A 20,621-nucleotide genomic window follows, 5' to 3' on the forward strand; every position below is an offset into this window, starting at 1 on the left:
TCTTATGAGTAGTTAAGAAACTACTATAGTTGGCCGCACTATGACCTGTTGAATTTACTGTTGATGATTCCACAATAGCATAAATAATTATATCTTCTTTTGAATTTACTACTTTTGTTGTTGAGGTTGATGAACCAACTAAGAAAATAATTGGTGAGATGATTCCTGAAATGTTTGTAGTGTCAGTTCCCATACAGGAAGAGATGGATATATAGCAACAAATCTGCTATGTTGATTAATAAATACATCGAGCGGATGCGAATACTAAATTTATAATGCTTAAAAGAATCATATTTAATTATACTATATTGCTATATTACAAGTTCATGTTACTGTGGAATTTACTAATGAAGTTTTGGAATAATGCAACACTATCCTTCAGAGTAATCATTCCCTTATCCCTCATGTATACACTAGGAATTTGATATATCTGAAAGTGAAATTTCGTAAGTTTATTTATTTCTTCTGTTTAAGTTGTTGGTGATACTGTATTGCCAAAATATTAGATAAATGTCTTAATTAGGTTAGGCAGTTGGGAAAGTTTTTTCTATAAAATGTGCCATTATGTTAGAACAATGCTATCTTATTATCATAACATGTTCACTCCGAAAAGTTCACATGTAAAAAAATTTCTACCTTTCTTATATATGGTTTTCATTGTGTGTAAGATTCAATACAAAATCATTGTTGCATGTGCGTACATGCAGGATTTAATCTTACTGGAGGAAGGTCTAAGGTTAGTTCTGGTTTGTTCCTTTTACTTTGTTGCTTTTTCATAATAAGTAGATCTTTCTCTATATAATATGAAGGTTAATTTGTTTCGTAATAGAATTCTCTCCTGTGAGTGAAGACAAAAAGTTAGCATGGTTACAGTTCTATTATTTGTTGTGTGCTAAGTCTTCTCATCTAGGGGTGATTATTCTAATATATATCTCTTTATCTATCATTGTATGGAACTATGTAAGTTATTGTATCTATACTTCTTCTATTGCATACATGTATTGATGATGCAATGATGATTAAATACAGTCTTTGTAGTATAATGTGCTTATTTCTTTCAATTTTCGGCTAACAAATTAAACAGGAGGCTCACCCGAAGGGCAGAGGCTTTGGCAGAGATTGTAGCGGCTGCAGGTTTCCCCTCTTACCAAAAAAAATAAAAAAAATTAAACAGGAGGCATGCATGTGAGTGTTTATGCTAAAAATTGTAAAGAAATTGTTGATGAAGCTGCGAGATTGCATCAGCGCGCAGTCGGTAAAGTTAACATTAGCTATTCATACTGATAAGGCGGATGACCTTTCTTACATCTTGATTTACTAAAACATAGCACAATTTGGTTATGCTCCTAAAACTGTAACGGACATTAGAAAGTTTATTTGATTTTACTGCTATATATGTTGACCTATGACCTTTACAGGACAAATTTAGAGAGACAATGGAGAATGCTATATATCTTGGATAGTGTCATGGAATTATGATAAAGGATTAACCTTGATACAACCGAGTTATTGATCTAATGAGAGAAGCAACAGATTAACTTTTGTAGCTTGGTTCCTCAGAGCTATAAACAAGAGATTAATGAATAGATAGAGACATTTTCTCTAGGTTTCTGGTCATTAAGTTCATATCTCTGATTATTTCACCGTATGATATGAGCAAACATTTTTATCTGTCTATTAATCCGACATTAGTCACTATGCAAAAACTTTCCTCTACTGCTCTTATGGCCCATAAAATGGTTATGCAAATTCAGGTTTGTTTTCGTGACGACTTCATTCTCCCAAGCTTATATAATCCATTAGAATTAATTGGTTGACATTCCCAAAATGATAAGTTTTTGATGTCCTGAATCCTTAAAAAAATATGCCAATTCTTTATGCATGTCTAATTTTAAATGCTACGCTTCTATTAAATTACTTTTTCTTAATATTTTTATCTTCTATTCTTGATATGTAATTGGCGTGCAATAAGGTTTATATGTCGGGCTGCCTTTGCACTGTGTATGCTGAAGTATTTGTCAGAAGTAATATCGAGTTTACTTTGTTTCACCTATACTTATTACTTACAGTGTTGCAAACATCTTCCTTACATTGTTCTTTGCTTAATTTACTTCATTGTCTCTCTTTTTTTGGTTGTATATAGAGTCTATTTTCAAGGCCATTTTGTTGGTTCACATTAGGTTTTGGTTACTGATGTCCTTCAATTTATCTATGCAGATTACACCTTCATTTAGAGAAATGGGTCTTTTAATTAATTTCATCCACACTTTTTGACCATCCTTGCGAAAAGTTTCAACTTTCTTGGTAGAGTTCATCACACCAATTGTGAAGGTGAACTTTTTACCCCCTTGAATCTATTACAATGACTAGAGATCTATTGGCTACGTTATTGTAAAGGATTCAAATGTCAGTTGATATTTTTATCTGTAGGAGCTCAATGTGATGACTTTAGTTTAGAGCATCAGAGTGTATTTGGAGTGTTATTTTGCTTCAAAAAATCAAAAAATAACTAGTCTTTTTTTTCTTTCTTGACGAGTATAAATTCGTGTCTGGAAAAATGCTCACTAATGAAAGTTTGTCTATGGTTTATTATTGCCATTATATTAATTAGCAACCTAAACTTTGTACTTTTTATGTGTTTCTCAGCCAAATATTGATGTCAAATTCGTGAAGGGCAAACACATTGAGAACATCTTTGGCACCAATTCTTAAAATGGATCTGAAACCAGCGTGGACAATACATGTGATGGCAGTACATAAAATTTATCTCAGAGCAACGCCTTCTTCATCGTCGCGTTCAAAGCAGCCCACCAAGAGGAGGTGCAATGACAACACTTTAGTCGATATGACGAGTGTTATTGCTGCAAATATAGGGAGGATTGCAGATGCTTTGATAGATAAGAGTGGGTTGTTCTAGTGGTGAGCACCCTCCACTTCCAACCAAGAGCTTATGAGTTCGAATCACTCCAAGAGCAAGGTGGAGAGTTCTTGGAGGGAGGGAGCCGGGGGTCTATCGGAAACCGCCTCTCTACCCTAGGGTAGGGGCAAGGTCTGCGTACACACTACCCTCATCAGACCCACTATTGGGATTATACTAGGTTGTTGTTGCTGATGCTTTGATAGAGAGCAGCCAACGCATGTGCTTGGACGAGGTGTTTGGCATGATAAAAAATTGTCGAAGCCTTGGGTAAAAATAGCGAAAAGATTCCCGGGGGTACTACAGCTTGCGTGGAAGGCTAGGGTGGTTTTTAGAAAGCGCGAAGACAGAAGACGTCGTAGGGAACCAATTTCTATCGCTTTCCCCCTCTAGTGGTCATTCATTCTTTTGATGACTCGCAGTCGAAAGAGTTGGTTGGCAGTTCAAACCTCAGAGGGAGTTGAAGAGAGGCCTTTCAGTTCGTTCAAAGGCACTAGGGACGAGCCATTACAGACGGTCTGATGCTTCTGGAGTTCGCTCATATCGAATTGTCCAAAAGCTCATCAACCTGTCCGAGGGATGATGAAGGCGATGCCACAATTGAGGGAACCGCCCTCTTACTCTTTTTTAGATAAGAATGCGAAAGACCCTGACCCTGCCAACCAAGCCCACTCAGATAGACTAAGTAGACTAAAAAAAGTGCACAAGAAAGACTAAGGAAACAAAACCTTTTCTCGTCTAAGGAGTGGAGGTCTATAGAAAAACACTATTCGATGATGATTTAGTGATCTGAGGCCTGTGAGGTCCTTTCTCTCGACGAGAAAAGAGCAAGATATATATTCCTCAAATTGGATGAGATATTAAGAAGACTTTGGTTATTTAAACGTTTACGTAGCACTGGTCATTTAATATTTAGACTACTATACTCTTATTGATTGACAATATAGGCTTTAGGTAAAATGTGAGTTGTCATGAAAAGTAAATGTATTCGTTTTGGAAAAAAAGTAAATAGCCAAAATTAAATAAAATTATAATCCAACTTATCTCTTTAGTATTGGTATTTTTATTTTTGCGTTAAACCATGTATTAGAGCTGCAATTTTTTTGTTGATTATTACTTGATTTCTTAAGAAAATTGTAGTGTCCTATTCTAGACTTGAGTATATCTCGAGTGATGATTTTTCCAGGCCATTTTTTAGCCATCATATTTGCTATTGCACTGGTTCTATTTGATGTTCGTTGGACTTAAAATAGAACTTTGTGCAAGTTGGTGCACCCAGATTAACCTTCGTTTGGGACTGGAACTGGAATAAGATTCGAACCAAATGTGATCGTCCTTTATGTTTGTACTTGAGTAAAAAATTTAAGCATTTTCAGGTGGACTAATCATTTTAAAGCAAAGTATTGATGTATCATTTCTCAAGTATATTGTAATAGTTCTTGGGGATTGGTGGTCCCTAGCAACAAATCTATAGAGACATCCCAATAGAATTCACCTATTTGTCTTTTGGTTTAATTTCTTTTTAATGTGGTCGATAAATTTAGTCAGCAAGATACACCTGTTTCTAATATCTCTCTGCTCTTTTTTGTTTGAAACGATTCGCGCGGTAAGTATACTAGTATCATTTAACGCGACGTTATATTGAGATACTTGAATAGAACATTAGTTCATTTTCGAGTTCCTGAATTTAAATATAGTGAAACGATAAACTTATTTCTTTAGAGCGCTCCGAGTATTAAAATTGAAGGTGGCAAAAAAAATACATACAGAAAAGGCGGGGAATTATGGGAGAAAAAATAAGTGGCTAACGTAATTTGAAGCGAATTGTTTTTTCTAAATTACTAAGTGTAACGGACTTTGTTTCTCTCTAAACCAAAAAAACCACCAAAATATTCATTTCCTCCTTTCTCTCTTCCCTCTCTTTCTCTTCTCATTTCTGCAACTTTCTGCAGAGATTTTCTGCAGAGAGAGGGAGAGAGAAAGAGAGAAACAAAAAAAAAAGGGAAAAAAGAAAGAAAAAACCAAGCTGGTCAGAGAAAGATTGAAAAATATTGAAAATCACTAAAAACAAATCGACGTTTTATCTTAAATTAACCAACATATATATATTTTTTGGATAAATATTGGTGGTTTGGGTATTTATCAACGTTTTTTCTCATGCAAACAAAAGCCAAGAAAAAGGTTCGAGTTTTTTTTATATATTTTGCTATGAAATTATTTTTCTTGTACGTAATTGATAATTTAGTTGTATTTGGTTTTGTGTTTAATGCAGGGTTTTCAATTGCGTTAAAGAATTGGCTTTTGAATATCAAGAGTTCTTTTTATGTGATTATTCCTCTCCATTCTTTTTAAAAAAATGGAAGGAATATCTGATAATGTGCATGGAGTTATATTAGCTATATCATCCAGTATTTTTATTGGGTCTAGCTTTGTTATTAAGAAGCAAGGTCTAAAGAAGGCTGGTGCAAATGGAAAACGAGCAGGTTTACTCTCTTTTTTTCATTATTTCATTACGTTTTTTTTTTTTTGCATCATTTAATCTCTATATTTTGAGTTTCTGTTAAATTTATTGGTTTCATTACAATAGGGTAGTTTTTTTTTTCTTTTTGGTAACCGAGAAATCCCAAGGGCTAATTTGGTCCGAAATTCAATGGATAATTGGCATGAACTCGTGACATGTGCCTAATCCAATGAGGTGGTTTATTTATTTCAATTATTATGGGAATATGGTTAGCCCTTGTGGAGATTTGTTATTTTCGTCGTACTCCCTCTGTTCACTTTTACTTGTCCACTATGGACTTTGCACACCCCTTAAGAAATAATAAATGAAATGCATAATTTACCATAATACACATATTAATTGATGCATATTTTTAATAGATTTGAGAAAATGATTTGAAATGAGTAGTTAATAATGTGGGTATAGCAGTAAAAAAAAACGTTTTCTCTTGATATACTAAGAGTGACAAGTAAAGTAAAAATCTATTTTTATAATACTGGACATGTAAAAGTGAACGGAGAAAGTATGTCTTACTCATCCAGTTATGAAAACAACCTCTTGCAAAAATATAAGGTACTCAATATAGTCCAATTGTTCCACGGCCCCCCTCTCCCTCTGCGCAATATAGTCCAACCGTTCCACGGCCCCCCTCTCCCTCAACATAGCTAGGAGCTTCGCGCACCGAGCTAGCCTTTTTACGCCTCTTATCATCCTTCATGCTAAGGCTCAAGGGTAGATTAGCATGAGTTTCAGTGTTGTGACAAGTTTAGCATACTTCAAGAGATTTTGAATGTTAACACACACACACACCAAATATATATATATATATTATAATTACCTGCTAAAAGTTGATGAACTAAAATTCCTGTTATTGCTTCTAAAGGAGATTTTGCCTGTGCATAAAACCATATATTCTTGTAAAGCAAATCTATTGATGCTAGGCAAATTGATCCTGTTATAATAATTACCAATTATGCTGAATTTTGAACAGGTTCAGGAGGCCACTCTTACTTGTTGGAACCTTGTTGGTGGGCTGGAATGTTATCTAGTAAGACACATAACTCATACCAAAAAATATTGTTATTTTGCACAGTTCTTGAGCATATAGCCGATCCCAACTTTCTTGGGATTGAGGCGTAGTTATTGTTGTATGAGTCCTTGAGCATATGATATTCTGCGTCTGAGAAAACCTACATATATTGTAGAACACAAAGTCCTTTGAGCAAGCACCTAAAACAGTTTTTTAATTTCAATAACTATATAGGTGGTCATATATTTGCAATGCAGGTCAATATCTAACTTAAGAAATTAACATTTCTAATGTGCTAACACTACCAGAACTTTTGATACCCTAGGGCAGTGAACATTCTTGTTCTTTTGACCTCAATGAATGCTGTAGAATTTATGTTGCGCGGACTTTCCAAAATGCTGCCGCACCCATGTCGGATCCTCGAAAAATGCACTACTTTTGGAGGACCCGACATGCACCCGGCAATATTTTCGGAGAGTCCGAGCAACATAGCTGTAGGGTTCTTGATTGATTGCCCACTCAATAGCTAAGACAATTGATATCTGATGTTAGAATGAGATTCAACATTTATGTTATCGGCAAAATCAGGTCCGCGCCAGGCATTCATCTGCATTTCATAGCTAATTCCGTACTTTAAGATTTATGACAGTATCTCGATATAACAACAACAACAACCCAATATAATCCCACTAGTGGGGTCTGGAGAGGGTAGTGTGTACGCAGACCTTACCCCTACCCTAGAGTAGAGAGGCTGTTTCCGATAGACTCTTCCCCCCCAAGAACTCCCAACCTTGCTCTTGGAGTGATTCGAACTCAAGAGCAAGGTGGGGAGTTCTTGGAGGGAGGGGGCCGAGGGTCTATCGGAAACAACCTCTCTACTCCAGGGTAGGGGTAAGGTCTGCGTACACACTACCCTGCCCAGACCCCATTAGTGGGATTATACTGGGTTGTTATTGTTGTTGTTGTTGTTGTTATATAGAGATACTGTCATAAATCTTAAGTACGGAACTGATGTTTATATTATGTCTATATAACATCTCTATATAATAACCATTCACTATAAAAGCCAAGTTTTTCTCAGAACTGATGTTTATGTTATGTTATAATATATGTCCTCTATAACAGCACTTCACTATAAAAGGCTGTTATGCTATAAAAGCCAAGTTTTTCTCAGAACTGATGTTTATATTATGTTATAATATATGTCCTCTATAACAACACTTCACTATAAAAGGCTGTTAAGCCCTTTTATAACAACACTTCACTATAGTAGCCCAAAAATATCGGAACAAACAAGATTGTTATAAAGAGGTACTATATATTATCATAGAATGAGAAAGATGATAGACATTTGTCAAATATAATAAGTAACTTATGGACAGGGTGAAAGTATCGATGACATTAACCTCTACGAAGACCTTGACTTAGAGAACATGCATGAAGATGATGGAATGCAGCAATTCCTAATTTGAAAGAAGTGATCAGCGCAATAATATCTAGTTCTAAAACATTTCAGGAACAGTCAGTTTTTTAGTTATATTTAACGCTAATCTTCTGATTTCTTATAGTGATTATTGGAGAGGGAGCTAACTTTGCTGCTTATGCATACGCCCCGGCTATACTTGTGACACCTCTAGGGGCTTTAAGTATGATTGTAAGGTATTTGATTATGTAGCATAATTGGGGTTAAAATTGTTAATCAAAGAAGTTCTTTTTAGTTCAATACTGATATAACTTTCATGAGCAGTGCAGTGTTAGCCCATTTTATTTTGAAGGAGAGGTTGCATATCTTTGGTATGGTTGGTTGTCTCCTCTGTTTGGTTGGCTCTGTCACTATTGTCTTACACGCGCCGCTAGAAAAGAGTATTCAATCTGTTAAGGATGTCTGGTACCTAGCAACAGAGCCAGGTATACTAAAGTTGCAGTTCCAGTTACATTCTTCCATTATCCTTAAATTTGTGTTTACAACAAGAAGAATAATTACGCTTCAATCCCAACCAAGTCAGAGTCGGCTATATGAATCCTCAGTATCCATGTCGCTGTATTTAGGCTCTAGATAAAAAGAGAGAAGTTTCTCTAGTACTATAAATTCTCTATATTTTCTACTAGCATATAAATGTCTGAAAAGACTAAAAGACTTTAAGAAAACACATTGAACCTGAAGTAAACATACTAACATGGCTAAATATTTACTGTAGTATATGTGAAGTAACAGTTGGATTCACAAATTACAAGAAGATACTTGCTATCTTCCCTTGAAAACATGCTTTGTTTATTGGAACTAACCAAAAGGCTTTTGCTAAGGACAGGGTTCCTCGCCTACGCTTTCACAGTTATGATTCTAGTACTTATCCTTATCGTGCGGTTTGTGCCTCGTTATGGGCAGTCGCATTTGGTTGTCTACATTGGAATCTGTTCTCTAGCGGGTTCTCTCACGGTATGTTGTTCTCTTTTATGCTGTATACTATAGTCCACTGTTCACAGTGTGCATTCAGTGTTGTCAAAGGCGAAAAGTGCAAAAAAGCTCTAAGGTCTGTTAGAGGTTTAAGCGCGAAGCGCAAATAAAACTCGGCCTTTAATGAAGAAAGACACAAATGGAGAAAAATTACAAATATGTATGTGTAATCCAAGACTAATATCTATTAGCATGAATACCAAATATATGGACAAAGAAATTGAAAAGAATTTACAATATAATGAAATATCAATTGTTAGTGTCGCCTCTTTAGGATTATGCTCATTGGCAAGGAAAAATATGTCTTTAGAGTCTTGATGACAACACTGAAGCGCCCGTTAAGCGAGGCGAAGCGCTCAACATGTTTTGAGCCTCGCTTCAGGGCTTAAGCGCGCCTTTGATAACACTGTGCGCATTAATTTCTTATATCTTTATCTGTTGGTTGTTTCTTATGGTTATTCAGGTTATGGGTGTCAAAGCAATTGGAATTGCTATGAAGCTCACATTTGGAGGACAAAATCAATTCAAGTATTTTGAGACATGGTTTTTCATAATATTTGTCCTCATCTTTTGCCTTTTGCAGCTGAACTATTTGAACAAGGTATCTGTTCCATTCCCCTATAATTTTATAGAGTCCCAAGTGATATTGGTTATCTTTGTTTTCTGATATATTCATTTGGTTTGATAGTTTAGTCATAATTCTCATCTTTCATTTCACCCTAAACTAGTAGCCATTTTGACCTACTATCCCTAAAACAATATCAATCGTCTCAATCTCAACTTATGTTGTCTCATATTACTAACTACTTGAAAGAGGAGCCTTGACGTAACTGGTAAAGTTATTGCCATGTAACTAGGAGGTCACATGTTCGAGCCATGGAAATAGCCTCTTGCAAAAATGTAGGGTAAGGCTGCGTGCAATAGACCCTTGTGGTTAGGCTTTTCCCCAGACCCCGCGCATAGCGGGAGCTTAGTGTACCGGGCTGCCCTTTTATATTACTAACTACTTGTTTTTTGGAAGATATAAATGTTGACATGACTACTGTATTCTGCAGGCACTTGACACATTTAATACTGCCGTGGTTTCTCCTATATACTACGTCATGTTTACAACACTGACCATTGTTGCAAGTATGATAATGTTTAAGGTAATTCAAAATTCAGTTTTGTGGTTATGGCTATTCAGCACTCTTAGATTTAATCAATTTCCATTTCTTTGAGATATCATGAATGGGTTATTATATTGCTGGAAACGAAACGATTGTAGTTGGAAGAATTAAAATAATGCAGATAGCTGGATAAATATGTTTATCAAATTGACTGTTCTATAAGGGCAAGAAATGATGTTTTGAGAGAAAGGAAAGTTTGCTTGCTTTTCAAGAAGCACAACAAAGGATTCTAATCGAAATTCGAAATGTTGGTAACATAAACTTCTGGAAGAAAAAAAGAATATGATAGTTGAATTGTTGGCATATCTATTTCTGAAGAGTATATACTGAGTTTTTTTCCGAGTTTTTTCATTCGATCGGAAAGTTGTATTTTGAAACTTACTGTAATTCTGGTGTTACTTCTTGGGATTCAGGACTATGTTCATCAAAATGCAACACAGATAATTACAGAGTTATGTGGTTTTGTAACTATCCTATGTGGTACTTTTCTTCTTCACAAAACCAAAGACATGGGAAGCAATCCATCCAAACCAATACCTGTCCTCCTCCCAAAAACAGACACGGATTGTAAGCCAACAAGCGAAACAACAAAAATCCCAGCTGAGGTTTGAAGGCAAAACGACTAGGAGATTGTTCTTTAATTGCATCATCAAGAGAGCATAGGGGAAAGGGAGAGGTGCATAAAGAAGGAAGATAGAAGCATTTGTTATTGGATAAAACTTAAGGAGACAAGCTTAGCATTGGAAAGAGGTGATGTTTTTTGACAGGTTGAAGCCAATGCTATACTAGGAAGGTATTTCGTTATGATTCTTTTTTGTTATTTTGGCTTTAGAAAGATTTTACAGTGTGGATACTGATATCGAAATTGACATGCTTCTTGGAATTATATACACAACGAGCTGCACTTTTGTTGTTTCAGGCTAGTACTTCTTTTGTGTATATAGGATATTGTCTGTATTGAGACTCTCTTGTTACTTTGTCTAGTGGGTTCAATGTCTTTCACTCTTTTTCTTTTTGGATTAAATTCTTGTTGTATCTGTAATAGATAGGGAACGTGATGTTTTCATATTGCATTGATCATTTTAATACATTACGGTTGTTACTTTATGAAGCATCTTGAGGACATCAAATTGATAATTCGGCAAGAATTGTGGCTGAAAGCATAAGAGAGTAGTGTTTCTTGAGTAGGAACTACGGATTGTCTTAGCTTGAGAATATCAAACCGATATCCATTGGTAAGTTTTTTATAGTAACCGAAGATAACAGAATAAACTCATAATATGACAACAGAAGTCGAGATTAAATTATTCCAGTCTCGATCACCAGTATATCTTGGTCCAAGACCAGACTTTGTTCTCCCACTATGTCAGCAAAGGTTTTTTGTACTACGTCATATGGTAATTAAGGATTATCTCAAAATAGTTGTTAGAGTTTCCAAATGAAAAGATAAAAGAAATAAATGAATGTAAACAGAACTCTAACCAGTCATCAATAATCACTTTTTTAGATTTCTAGAACATCATGAGAGGGTAAGAGGGGAAATGACACTTCAATCAAATTGTATCTCGTCTCGAATTTTTTCGTCCGTCATGATCAAAGTACTCAAAATTGTTTGACCAGATCCGGTACGGATCCCATACCCACACCACCCATACTAGTGTCCTGTCGACACGGGTGTGGCACCTAAAATGCTGTGACGGAGCAACTTAGTTGACTATAGTTTTCATATTTTGACATCATTTTGTCCTAAGGGGCATTTGGTGATAACTAAGGAGTACATTCAGAGATTTCATACAAGATGTGGTAAATAAGGAGTCCTTGTACGAGATGACATATGTTCCAATGATCAGAACTAGAGGTGGATTCAGGATTAGAACTTTATGGGTTTGGATTCGATTCGATATTACTACCACATCCTATCAAATTTACTGGGTTTGAAATCTATTATTTGTACTTATTTAGTGGTTTTTTAACACACATTATAGGGTCTAATCCAAAGTTACTGGATTCAAATGAAGCCATATCTTATTCACTAGATCCGCCCCAATCATCAGAAGAAGATAAAGCTACCATCTAGACAGCTATGTTTCGCTCTTTTGGACCCCAAGGTTAATGCTGGAATGAACAGTAGAATTCTACTAGAGAATCAGTCATAGTCATATTTGGTAAAATGCATAAAGCTGTCTTAGTGGAAATTTCAAATAGCATCGGTATCGGATGTAACCATTTAACCTGAGCTACAATTCATGATTCCAGAGGGACTGAGGAATTGGATGTCAGATTTTCATGACCAAAAAGGGGACAATTTTGCCTCTTCCACTTGAAAAAAATGGAAAAGAATCAAAGGAGGAACGAAGTATCTTCTACACCAGATATATTGATCTCGACAGCAGAGAAGTATAGTTGCTATATTGTAAGGTCTTGCTACTACGAATTGTTGAAAACTGGTTTAATGGTTCACAACCTTGGAGAATAAGAAATTAAAAAAAAGGGCAGCCCGGTGCACTAAGCTCGCGCTATGCGCGGGGTCCGAGGAAGGATCGGACCATAAGGGTCTATTGTACGTAGCCTTGGAGAATATTGTGAAACAATAAAAGTCTTTGAAAAGTTAAATGCTTTGGATGGACTACTATGCTTGTAGCATGTCTAACTATGGATACCATTGAGTTAGAAGAAATGCAAAAGCTGAGGAGACATCTTGGAGACAAAAATCAAAATGTTTTTGGGTAAAACAGAGTGATAAGAACACAAAAAATTTCCGTAAAATGGCCAATGTTCATAAGAGACATAACAACCTTGACAGGATAGAGATTAATGCCAAGTTGGTTGAAGATCAAGAAGCTACTTGCAATAACAGCAGTAGTGATATCATATGATACAAAAGTACACCAACCTTATTGTTGATAGGATATAAGATATCTTTCTTAACCGCAAGTAAACCACGAAGCTAAGAAGGTCTAGTGTACATGGAACTGATTGAGAAACACACCATTACTGGTGGTGGTATTACTATTGTTTGTTGCTTTTATTTTCATTGTTCCTTGAGTCGAGGGTCAATGGGAAATAGCCTCTCTACCTTTATAAGGTAGGGGTAAGGCTTGCGTACACGCTACCCTCCCCAGACCCCATCTATGAGATTACACTGGGTTTATTGTTGTTTTTGTCATTGTACCATTACTAGTGATAGAAAAAATTTCCCTTTGTTATTTAGTGAACTTGACCCTAGATGACCAAATGGTGTTTTACGGTAGCTAAATAACTGGGGCAATGGAACACAGTGATACAAAATGGTCAAACCTGTGTATGTCCAGGAAGAAATAAATGTTTCCTTAAAACAACATTCATAATAGTAGACATTCAGTTATCACTCGGAGATGAGTCTTTGTTCTAACAATTTCATAATTCACTTGATAGTACTATGTTCATCTAGTTCTACTAAAATAATGTTCCAATCAAAAAGCAAATCCAGATATCCAATCCCACAAATTTTAAAGGTGTGCCCTTAAAATGCATTTTTACAAAACCTAAACATCAATGACCCCTATGACCAACAGCCCAATATCGACTAATGTTCTACGAAGTAACTCAGCGAATTGGAAGTCAAAATGAAAGTGGTACTACAAACACTCAAGGTTTAAAAGTGTGCCTTTAACCAGCAATTTTAGAAAACTCAAACAATTGATGATAGCTAAACTTGACCAATAGCTTATTATGGACTAACATTCTTTAATATAAACTTAAAGGACTAAGGTCAAACTGGAAGTAGTATTACGATCTCTGTAAGTGGCCTAAGGTGTGGCAAAGATAACAATTACTCAAATGTATTAGGATGGCATAATAATTGAACTGGTAGCACCTTCACTGGACAAGAATGTTATAAAAGTGCAACATTGAGTCATCTGATTCTTATGAAGAGAGAATTACGTAATTGTGTCGTCCTGAACCTCAAAAGCATAAATCTTCTAGATTAGCAACATTTGGTACATGGTCGAGTTGTTGAGAAGTACAGATCTGTTTGTAGATTTGAGCTGGCCTTTGTTGCTCCTGTTAGTTATGTTATCATTCATAAAGATTATAAGAACACTGGGTTATGAAACAAGAAAGAGCGGATATGAACAGTTTTTTAGATTTTCTTTTTTTGGGGTTTGGGGGTGGGGGAGGGGGCGCATTTTTCGCTTGTTTTTGTGTTAGTTAGAACCTTGATGGAAGAATAAAAAGAGGTAAAAAATCACTGTAAAAATTATGGTATTATATAGATGTTTATTGAACAATGACGACATAAAAACTTAAAAGGCTGAGAACTCTACATTCTATATTGGCTACGCCAAAAAGGCGATATAGGAAACATTATTCAAATACATAGGCTCTGAACAGAAACCTAATATCAAATAATACAAATTACAAGTCACTGACCTTTACACTTGTTCATGTCTTGCAAGGCTAACTGCACCTTCCTCTTCAGGTGGTCGATAAAAATAATTAAAGAGCATCCTTCTATTCATCCATCCACAATAAATTGGTCTTCTTGGGTATCTCCTTCAACTCTTGCATCGCCGTGAACCATACCATTGACATGGTGCAAGTTTTGTATCATTTGTGAAAGATAATGGTTAGCCCCTGTGTGATCAGAAAGCCCCGTTGAATGACCAGTCCACTGAGAAAAAATTCCGAGCAGCTGACTAGTAAGATTTTGTTGTTCGTGAAGCATTCGAGTCTGGATCTGGCTCATTTCAGCGCGATGCTGAACTAACGTCTCGTCAATCCTCTTCTTCCAGCCTGATCTCCTCTTGTTCATTCTTTCTTCGTGTTCTCTTTCAAATATAAGTTGTTCCTCTCTTCTCCTCCTCTCTCTCTCCTCACTTTCCTTCTCCATTATTTCCCATTCTTGAATTCTCTGTCTTTGCAACTTCTCCATCGTTTTCTCCCTTTCTTCCCTCTCTCTTTCTCTTTCCTCCCATTTTCTCTCACGTTCTTGTTCAAGTTCCGTTCTAAGATGTTCTCTCCTCTGCCTCTCCCGCTCTCTCTCAGCATCACGTTGCTCGAACCGAGCTTCCATTTCCTTTAACTGTGCCAACTGTGTTGCAAGAAAACCCCATGCCCTCTTCTCTACCCCTTTCAACATCTTCTTCTTCTTTCTCGTATCGGATCCAATTGCCTCGATATCTTCGTAAACAAATCCATCATCCGCATCTTCCTTCATATGACTATTCCTCGTAATATTACCATTGAAATTCCCCTCTCCTTCTTCCCCATCATAATCAAATTCCATCCCGGTAACACCATGATCAACCCCATTAATACCTCCGGCAAAATCACCGTCGCCAGCATGACCTAGATGCCCGAATCGATCAATCCCGATACCATTACCACTCCCATCAAATCCCACACCATTTTCAATCCCATCTCCTACAACCGCCATGGAGTCACCACAATTGAAAACAAGTGTATTCACATCCCCAAACACTTCCTTATACCTCAAAAAGTTCGACCAATGAGTTAACCCCTCCATCCAATCAAACTCGTCCCCAGCAGCCGACTCCTCCTCCCCCGAGTTTGGCTTCTTAATCTTTTGCTTCACTAATGTATATTGGTGCCTCATGTTCTGCACTTTAGTGGACACATCCTTCCAAGTCCATTGCCATGGATATGTGATCGGATCACGAACATGGTGCATAGAATTTACATGTAAAGCAATAGGTCTATACTTCTTTTCCCTAGTTTTCATCTTAGCTAAAGTCCCATCACATAACATCTCACCATACTTATCAATTAAAGTTCTTTCTTCTGCCTCAGTCCACTTCTTTCTTCTTGGTTGTGGCATCATCAAATAAAACTAACTCCACTACTCAATTCAAAAAACTTTAAGAAGCTCAAAAAATCACATAGACAATTACTTAAATACCCCACAACCCCAAATTTTAGCTCTTTACCACAAATCCATAACACTCAAATTGGTCAAGAATTTGCTCAAGAAAAGCTAAAGGGTATACCTAAAATCACAAATATTTAGAAAATACCCAAAATCACAACTTTTTGAGCAAATACCGAAAATTACAACTTTTTAGTAAATACCAAAAATTACAACTTTTTAGCAAATACCCATATTAAATAAGGAAGAAAAATGGCATATATGTATAAATAAAACCAAAAAGAGTGATAAAAACTGACCTTTAAACCAATAATAGGTTTCTTGAATTGGGGAAGAAACACAGTGGGATAAAGTGGGAAATTTTTTTGATGGAGAAAGTTAAGAGGATTTAAAGGGGACAAAAATGGAAATTTACAAGATTCGCAGGAGCTGAGCAGGATTCATGTGATGAAATTACCTCGTTGCCCCTATATTTTTCTTATTATTGTGTTAATTAATATTTTTTGTTGATTCTTTTTCAGTTACTTTTTGCTGGCTGGGATAATTTTGTTATGTACTTATAGCAGTTAGAGGTGTACGAATAAAATCGACAAATTGTACTAATGCGATAATCCGAGAAAAAAAAATCTGACTATGGTTTGGTTTGATTTGGTGTTAAAAAAAAATCCGACCATATTTGGTTTGATTTGGTTTAAACTAAAAAAAGTCAAACCGAAACCAAACCAACCCGACATTATATGTATAAATTTTTTAAATATATTTAATACATAAAAATATTTATGGTAGTGTAGTTTATAAATATTTTTTAAACTTTATTTTAGTTTTATTTTTTAACGTATTATTTCAAGCTTGAGCTTATAATTTTTGGATGCTCCAATCAGTTTTATAGTCCATAAATGTTAGTAACTCAAATAAATCCTAAACCAAAATTAAATCAATACTAATGCTAATAAAAGACATTTAATTCAATTGTACTATGAATGAAAATAGTATTGGATATCTATTTTTTAGTTTTTCCATGATTTAGATAAAATGTATAACTTATTTTTCTTTTAGTGGTTAGCCATATAAATATTAGTACTTATTAGTCATAATTTTAAATTATGTTTATTTTTATTATGACTTATTAATAATATATTTATTTTATGTGATTTTATTATCTTTATTGTTGAATATTTTAGTACAATGACATGACTCATCTCATATTTATATTATTTCATTGAAAAACACCTTATATAGTTATGTCTTACTAGGATTAAAGAAATATTTGGAGCATTAATTTTACGTTTTGTGCTGTGAAGACTTTATGAAACAAAATCCGAAAAACCCCGAAAATCCGAAAAACCTGAGAAAAATCGAGATTAAAAACCCTGACTTTTATTGGTTTGGTTTGGTATTTAGATTTAATAACCCGATACAATTGATTTGATTTGGTAATTAGAAAATTCGAACCAACCCGACCCATGTACACCCCTGCTTATAGGTTCGCATTATAGCTACATGTGAGTCTATCTGTTTCTTTGATTATTTTTGCAATTAGCATATTGCGCAAGTAGCAATCTATTGTTACAATTTGACTTGTAATTGAGTTTGGAAAAATGACACTATATAGGCACTCTCAAAATAATAACTATATATATATATATATATATATTAGATGTAAATAGTTTTGATCGCGAGCTAAAAGTGATCTTTAGGTGAGATTGTGATGGTTTTAAGATTTACGTCCCGAATATCATATTTATCTCGTACATTTTAATGCATTATCAGCCTATTATGTATGAAATATGTATATCTTGCTTTTCATAAAATTATTGTTTGTATGTCTATAAGAAATTTTTTGAGCGAATAGTATATCATTGAAAAAAAATTGGGTGCTATAAATTTGAATCTTATATTTTATTCACGAGAGTTTCTACTCACAATCATACATGGTGACTCTCTCATGTTTCAGCAATTAAAATTAATGAAGATTGATTCCTAATAGTTGGGAACATAATTCTATTTCCAAGACCTAAAACTAAAAAGCAGCAAATCCAAAACTAAAACACGAAAACAAAAATTATTGACTTATCAAATTAATATCTATCTAGCTGTAAAGGTTCAACTAAAGAAAATACCAATTAAATATTCAGTTTACATCAAGCAATACGTGACTAGCTCCTCATATAACATTAAAAGTAAAATTTATAGGTTCAACTCATCAAGTTGGAATTAACAGGCCATCTTTTAATTTGCAAAAAGAAAATATGGATATAAAGTTATAAATAAATCACACTAACACAAACATACAAATTGCGACTATATCTTGTTTAGCAATCAAAACGCGTATTGAGTTTAAACATTTAGGAACATATATAGTTCAAATTTCATGAACCTGAAAAGCAGCAAATCAAGTAAAACTCGGGAAAATATAACTAACTTATCAAATTATCTATCGAATCGTGAAAAAGATTTAACTAAAGATAGAAACAAATTCATTATCCATTTTACGTCAAACAATACGCGACTAACTCCCGATACAACAGTAAAGCAAGACATGTAGGTGGATCGACTCATCAAGTTCACATACAAAATTAACGCATCCCGGGCATACCGCCACTTGGCATCATCCTAACATTGGGCATTCCTCCTTTACCATTGGCATTAGCTGGTGAATTAGCAAAATGCTTAGCAATCTCAGGATTTTCTTCCATAATTTTCTTAACCATATCTTGATTTTGAATCTCATCACTAGTTGGTTTACCCATTGTCTTTTGTTTTTGATCAAACATCATTTTTTCCACTGCTGATCTTGTCTCCAAATCCAATTCAGATAGCCTACTTGGCTCAGGCTCAGCTTTTTGTGTGTCAATTTCAGGGCTACCTTTGAATAAACTCTTCCACCAATCAGATTGATTTCTTTTTGTCATAAGAATTGTCACTTGTTTCTGATCTTCTAAACTCCAAAAACATTCATCAGCTTTTACAGGCTCCAGAAGTTCACCTTATAGTTAGAAAATTAGAATAACAAAAAGTAAGAAGAAAGAAAATACGGTGGGAACTCTCAATAACAACATCTTAATATAACAACTAGTATTATAAAAGTTAAGTTTCTTTCGAAACCAATTTTAATGCTATGTTATAACATATATTTTTTACAACAACACTTCGCTATAATAACCAAAAAAATCTGGAACAAACAAGATTGTTATAGAGAGATTGACCGTATATTGAAAAATCACTAAAATATAGAAAAAGAATATTAACTCATATTTTCAAAAGTGTAATAATATTAGTGGAAAAAAGTTAAATGTTGAACTAATCAAATTTAACTTCTGGATCCGCGTTTTACTTATCCACTTTTCAAATAGACATGTTCATTTAAATTTAAAACTAAAATTTATATTTATTTTTTTCCATTGTATTTGAATGTATAGAGCCTTCAAACTCAATTTTACCTTTCTAAGTGGGACAATTATACTTCATGTATATTCAGTGGAGATTTACCTTAAAAGCTACGATTTCAGTTGAATCTAACATTTTTGACACGTAACTTAGATATTTATAAAAAATTACATACTAAATTTCAACAGATATTAAATTCTGCATCTGCTTACGTATATATTAACAAACTATCTAATTACAGACCTTCAAGGATTGGCGGTTGATTCTTGAGACCAACTTTGATGAAATTGTTCTTGATATCCACAGCTAAGAATCTTGATTTTGTACCAGGTGGTACAAAAACATTAATAGTAACATCTTGAAGTGTTTGTCCCCATGTATAATTTTCCATATCAAGTCCATTAAATTTATTTGGCTTTAATTTCTTGTTTTCTTCTTCTTTTGAAGCTAAAGAAGAAGAAGAAGAAGTGTCTAATTCTTTTTGGGGTTGTTCTTGATTTTCATCTTCTTTTTCTTGTTGGTTTTCTACAGGCTTTAATTGTTGTGCTTGATTATCTCCTTCTGTGTAGTCTGAAAGAATTGCCATTATTTTTTGGTGTTGAAATGAATGAGTAAAAAAGAGGAGAAGAAAGGTATGTGAATTGGTGTGAGAATTTGGTAATTAAGAGTGTATTATATAGCAAATCATCAGAGAAAGAAAAGGAAAACTCAAGTCTTAATAACAGCATGCCGTGAGATTCGTATTGAATTAGCCTCAAAACAACAAATTGAAATGTCTAGTAAAATAAATAGTTCTATATTAATTTTGTAGATTACACTTATATATTGACAATGTAAATTGTTTTTACACGGTTAGTATAGTCATGAGGTGTATATCATTGTCACTAAATTATCAATTGATGATGATTATAGCGTAGAAATTTATTTGTAATTTTAAGTGATCCTTATTGTATTCATATCGTTTACGTCGTCAATGCATAGAACTTAAACTCTAACTTTATTTTTAAAAAGAAAGGAGAAAATTAGTCCAAACGAAAAAACCCACAAGATTTGAGTTAGTTAGAACATTTAACTGTTTGCTTGAAATACGCTTAGATCACTTGAAGAATTTGACCAAAGCATAAACATTAATAGGACAATCACTCGTAAATTCCACATGATTTTCTTCTAAAATTATTTTGTACGTACTAGTATATTAGAAGTAGCAATATTTACAGTTGGAAATGAAATTGGTTCCGCCAAATTTTATCAACCGTTTAATGTCTAAGTATTTAATATTGAAAAATCAATTGTA

General features: G+C 34.5%; 3 protein-coding genes and 1 long non-coding RNA gene across 5 annotated transcripts; 2 read left to right on the forward strand and 2 right to left on the reverse strand.

Moving 5' to 3' along the window:
- The first annotated feature begins 343 nt into the window (after window positions 1–343).
- Window positions 344–3,968, forward strand: LOC104096266 (uncharacterized). Its single transcript, XR_011411225.1, has 2 exons — window positions 344–2,331; window positions 2,647–3,968. It is a non-coding gene; the product is annotated as an uncharacterized lncRNA (long non-coding RNA).
- A 792-nt stretch (window positions 3,969–4,760) lies between these two features.
- Window positions 4,761–11,178, forward strand: LOC104096264 (probable magnesium transporter NIPA2). Its single transcript, XM_009602611.4, has 9 exons — window positions 4,761–5,098; window positions 5,190–5,400; window positions 6,409–6,465; window positions 8,016–8,106; window positions 8,195–8,355; window positions 8,757–8,884; window positions 9,366–9,503; window positions 9,958–10,050; window positions 10,485–11,178. The coding sequence occupies exons 2-9, from the start codon at window positions 5,274–5,276 to the stop codon at window positions 10,680–10,682; spliced, it is 993 nt and encodes a 330-aa protein (XP_009600906.1). The 5' UTR covers window positions 4,761–5,098; window positions 5,190–5,273; the 3' UTR covers window positions 10,683–11,178.
- LOC104096265 (uncharacterized) lies at window positions 6,270–16,342 on the reverse strand. Of its 2 annotated transcripts, none has more exons than XM_033656132.2 (2): window positions 14,485–16,342; window positions 6,270–6,607 (listed from the first exon to the last, which is right to left on the reverse strand). In XM_033656132.2, the coding sequence occupies exon 1, from the start codon at window positions 15,893–15,895 to the stop codon at window positions 14,570–14,572; it is 1,326 nt and encodes a 441-aa protein (XP_033512023.1). In that variant the 5' UTR covers window positions 15,896–16,342; the 3' UTR covers window positions 6,270–6,607; window positions 14,485–14,569. The 2 variants fall into 2 exon arrangements, with proteins under 2 accessions (XP_033512023.1, XP_009600907.1); XM_009602612.4 differs by lacking the exon at window positions 6,270–6,607 and adding an exon at window positions 13,846–14,115.
- A 2,058-nt stretch (window positions 16,343–18,400) lies between these two features.
- Window positions 18,401–19,986, reverse strand: LOC104096263 (protein BOBBER 1-like). Its single transcript, XM_009602610.4, has 2 exons — window positions 19,571–19,986; window positions 18,401–18,926 (listed from the first exon to the last, which is right to left on the reverse strand). Exons 1-2 carry the CDS (start codon window positions 19,911–19,913, stop codon window positions 18,517–18,519), a joined length of 753 nt encoding a protein of 250 aa, XP_009600905.1. The 5' UTR covers window positions 19,914–19,986; the 3' UTR covers window positions 18,401–18,516.
- Window positions 19,987–20,621: the final 635 nt, after the last annotated feature.

Source organism: Nicotiana tomentosiformis, chromosome 9 (assembly GCF_000390325.3).
Source record: "Nicotiana tomentosiformis chromosome 9, ASM39032v3, whole genome shotgun sequence".
NCBI lineage: Eukaryota > Viridiplantae > Streptophyta > Magnoliopsida > Solanales > Solanaceae > Nicotiana > Nicotiana tomentosiformis.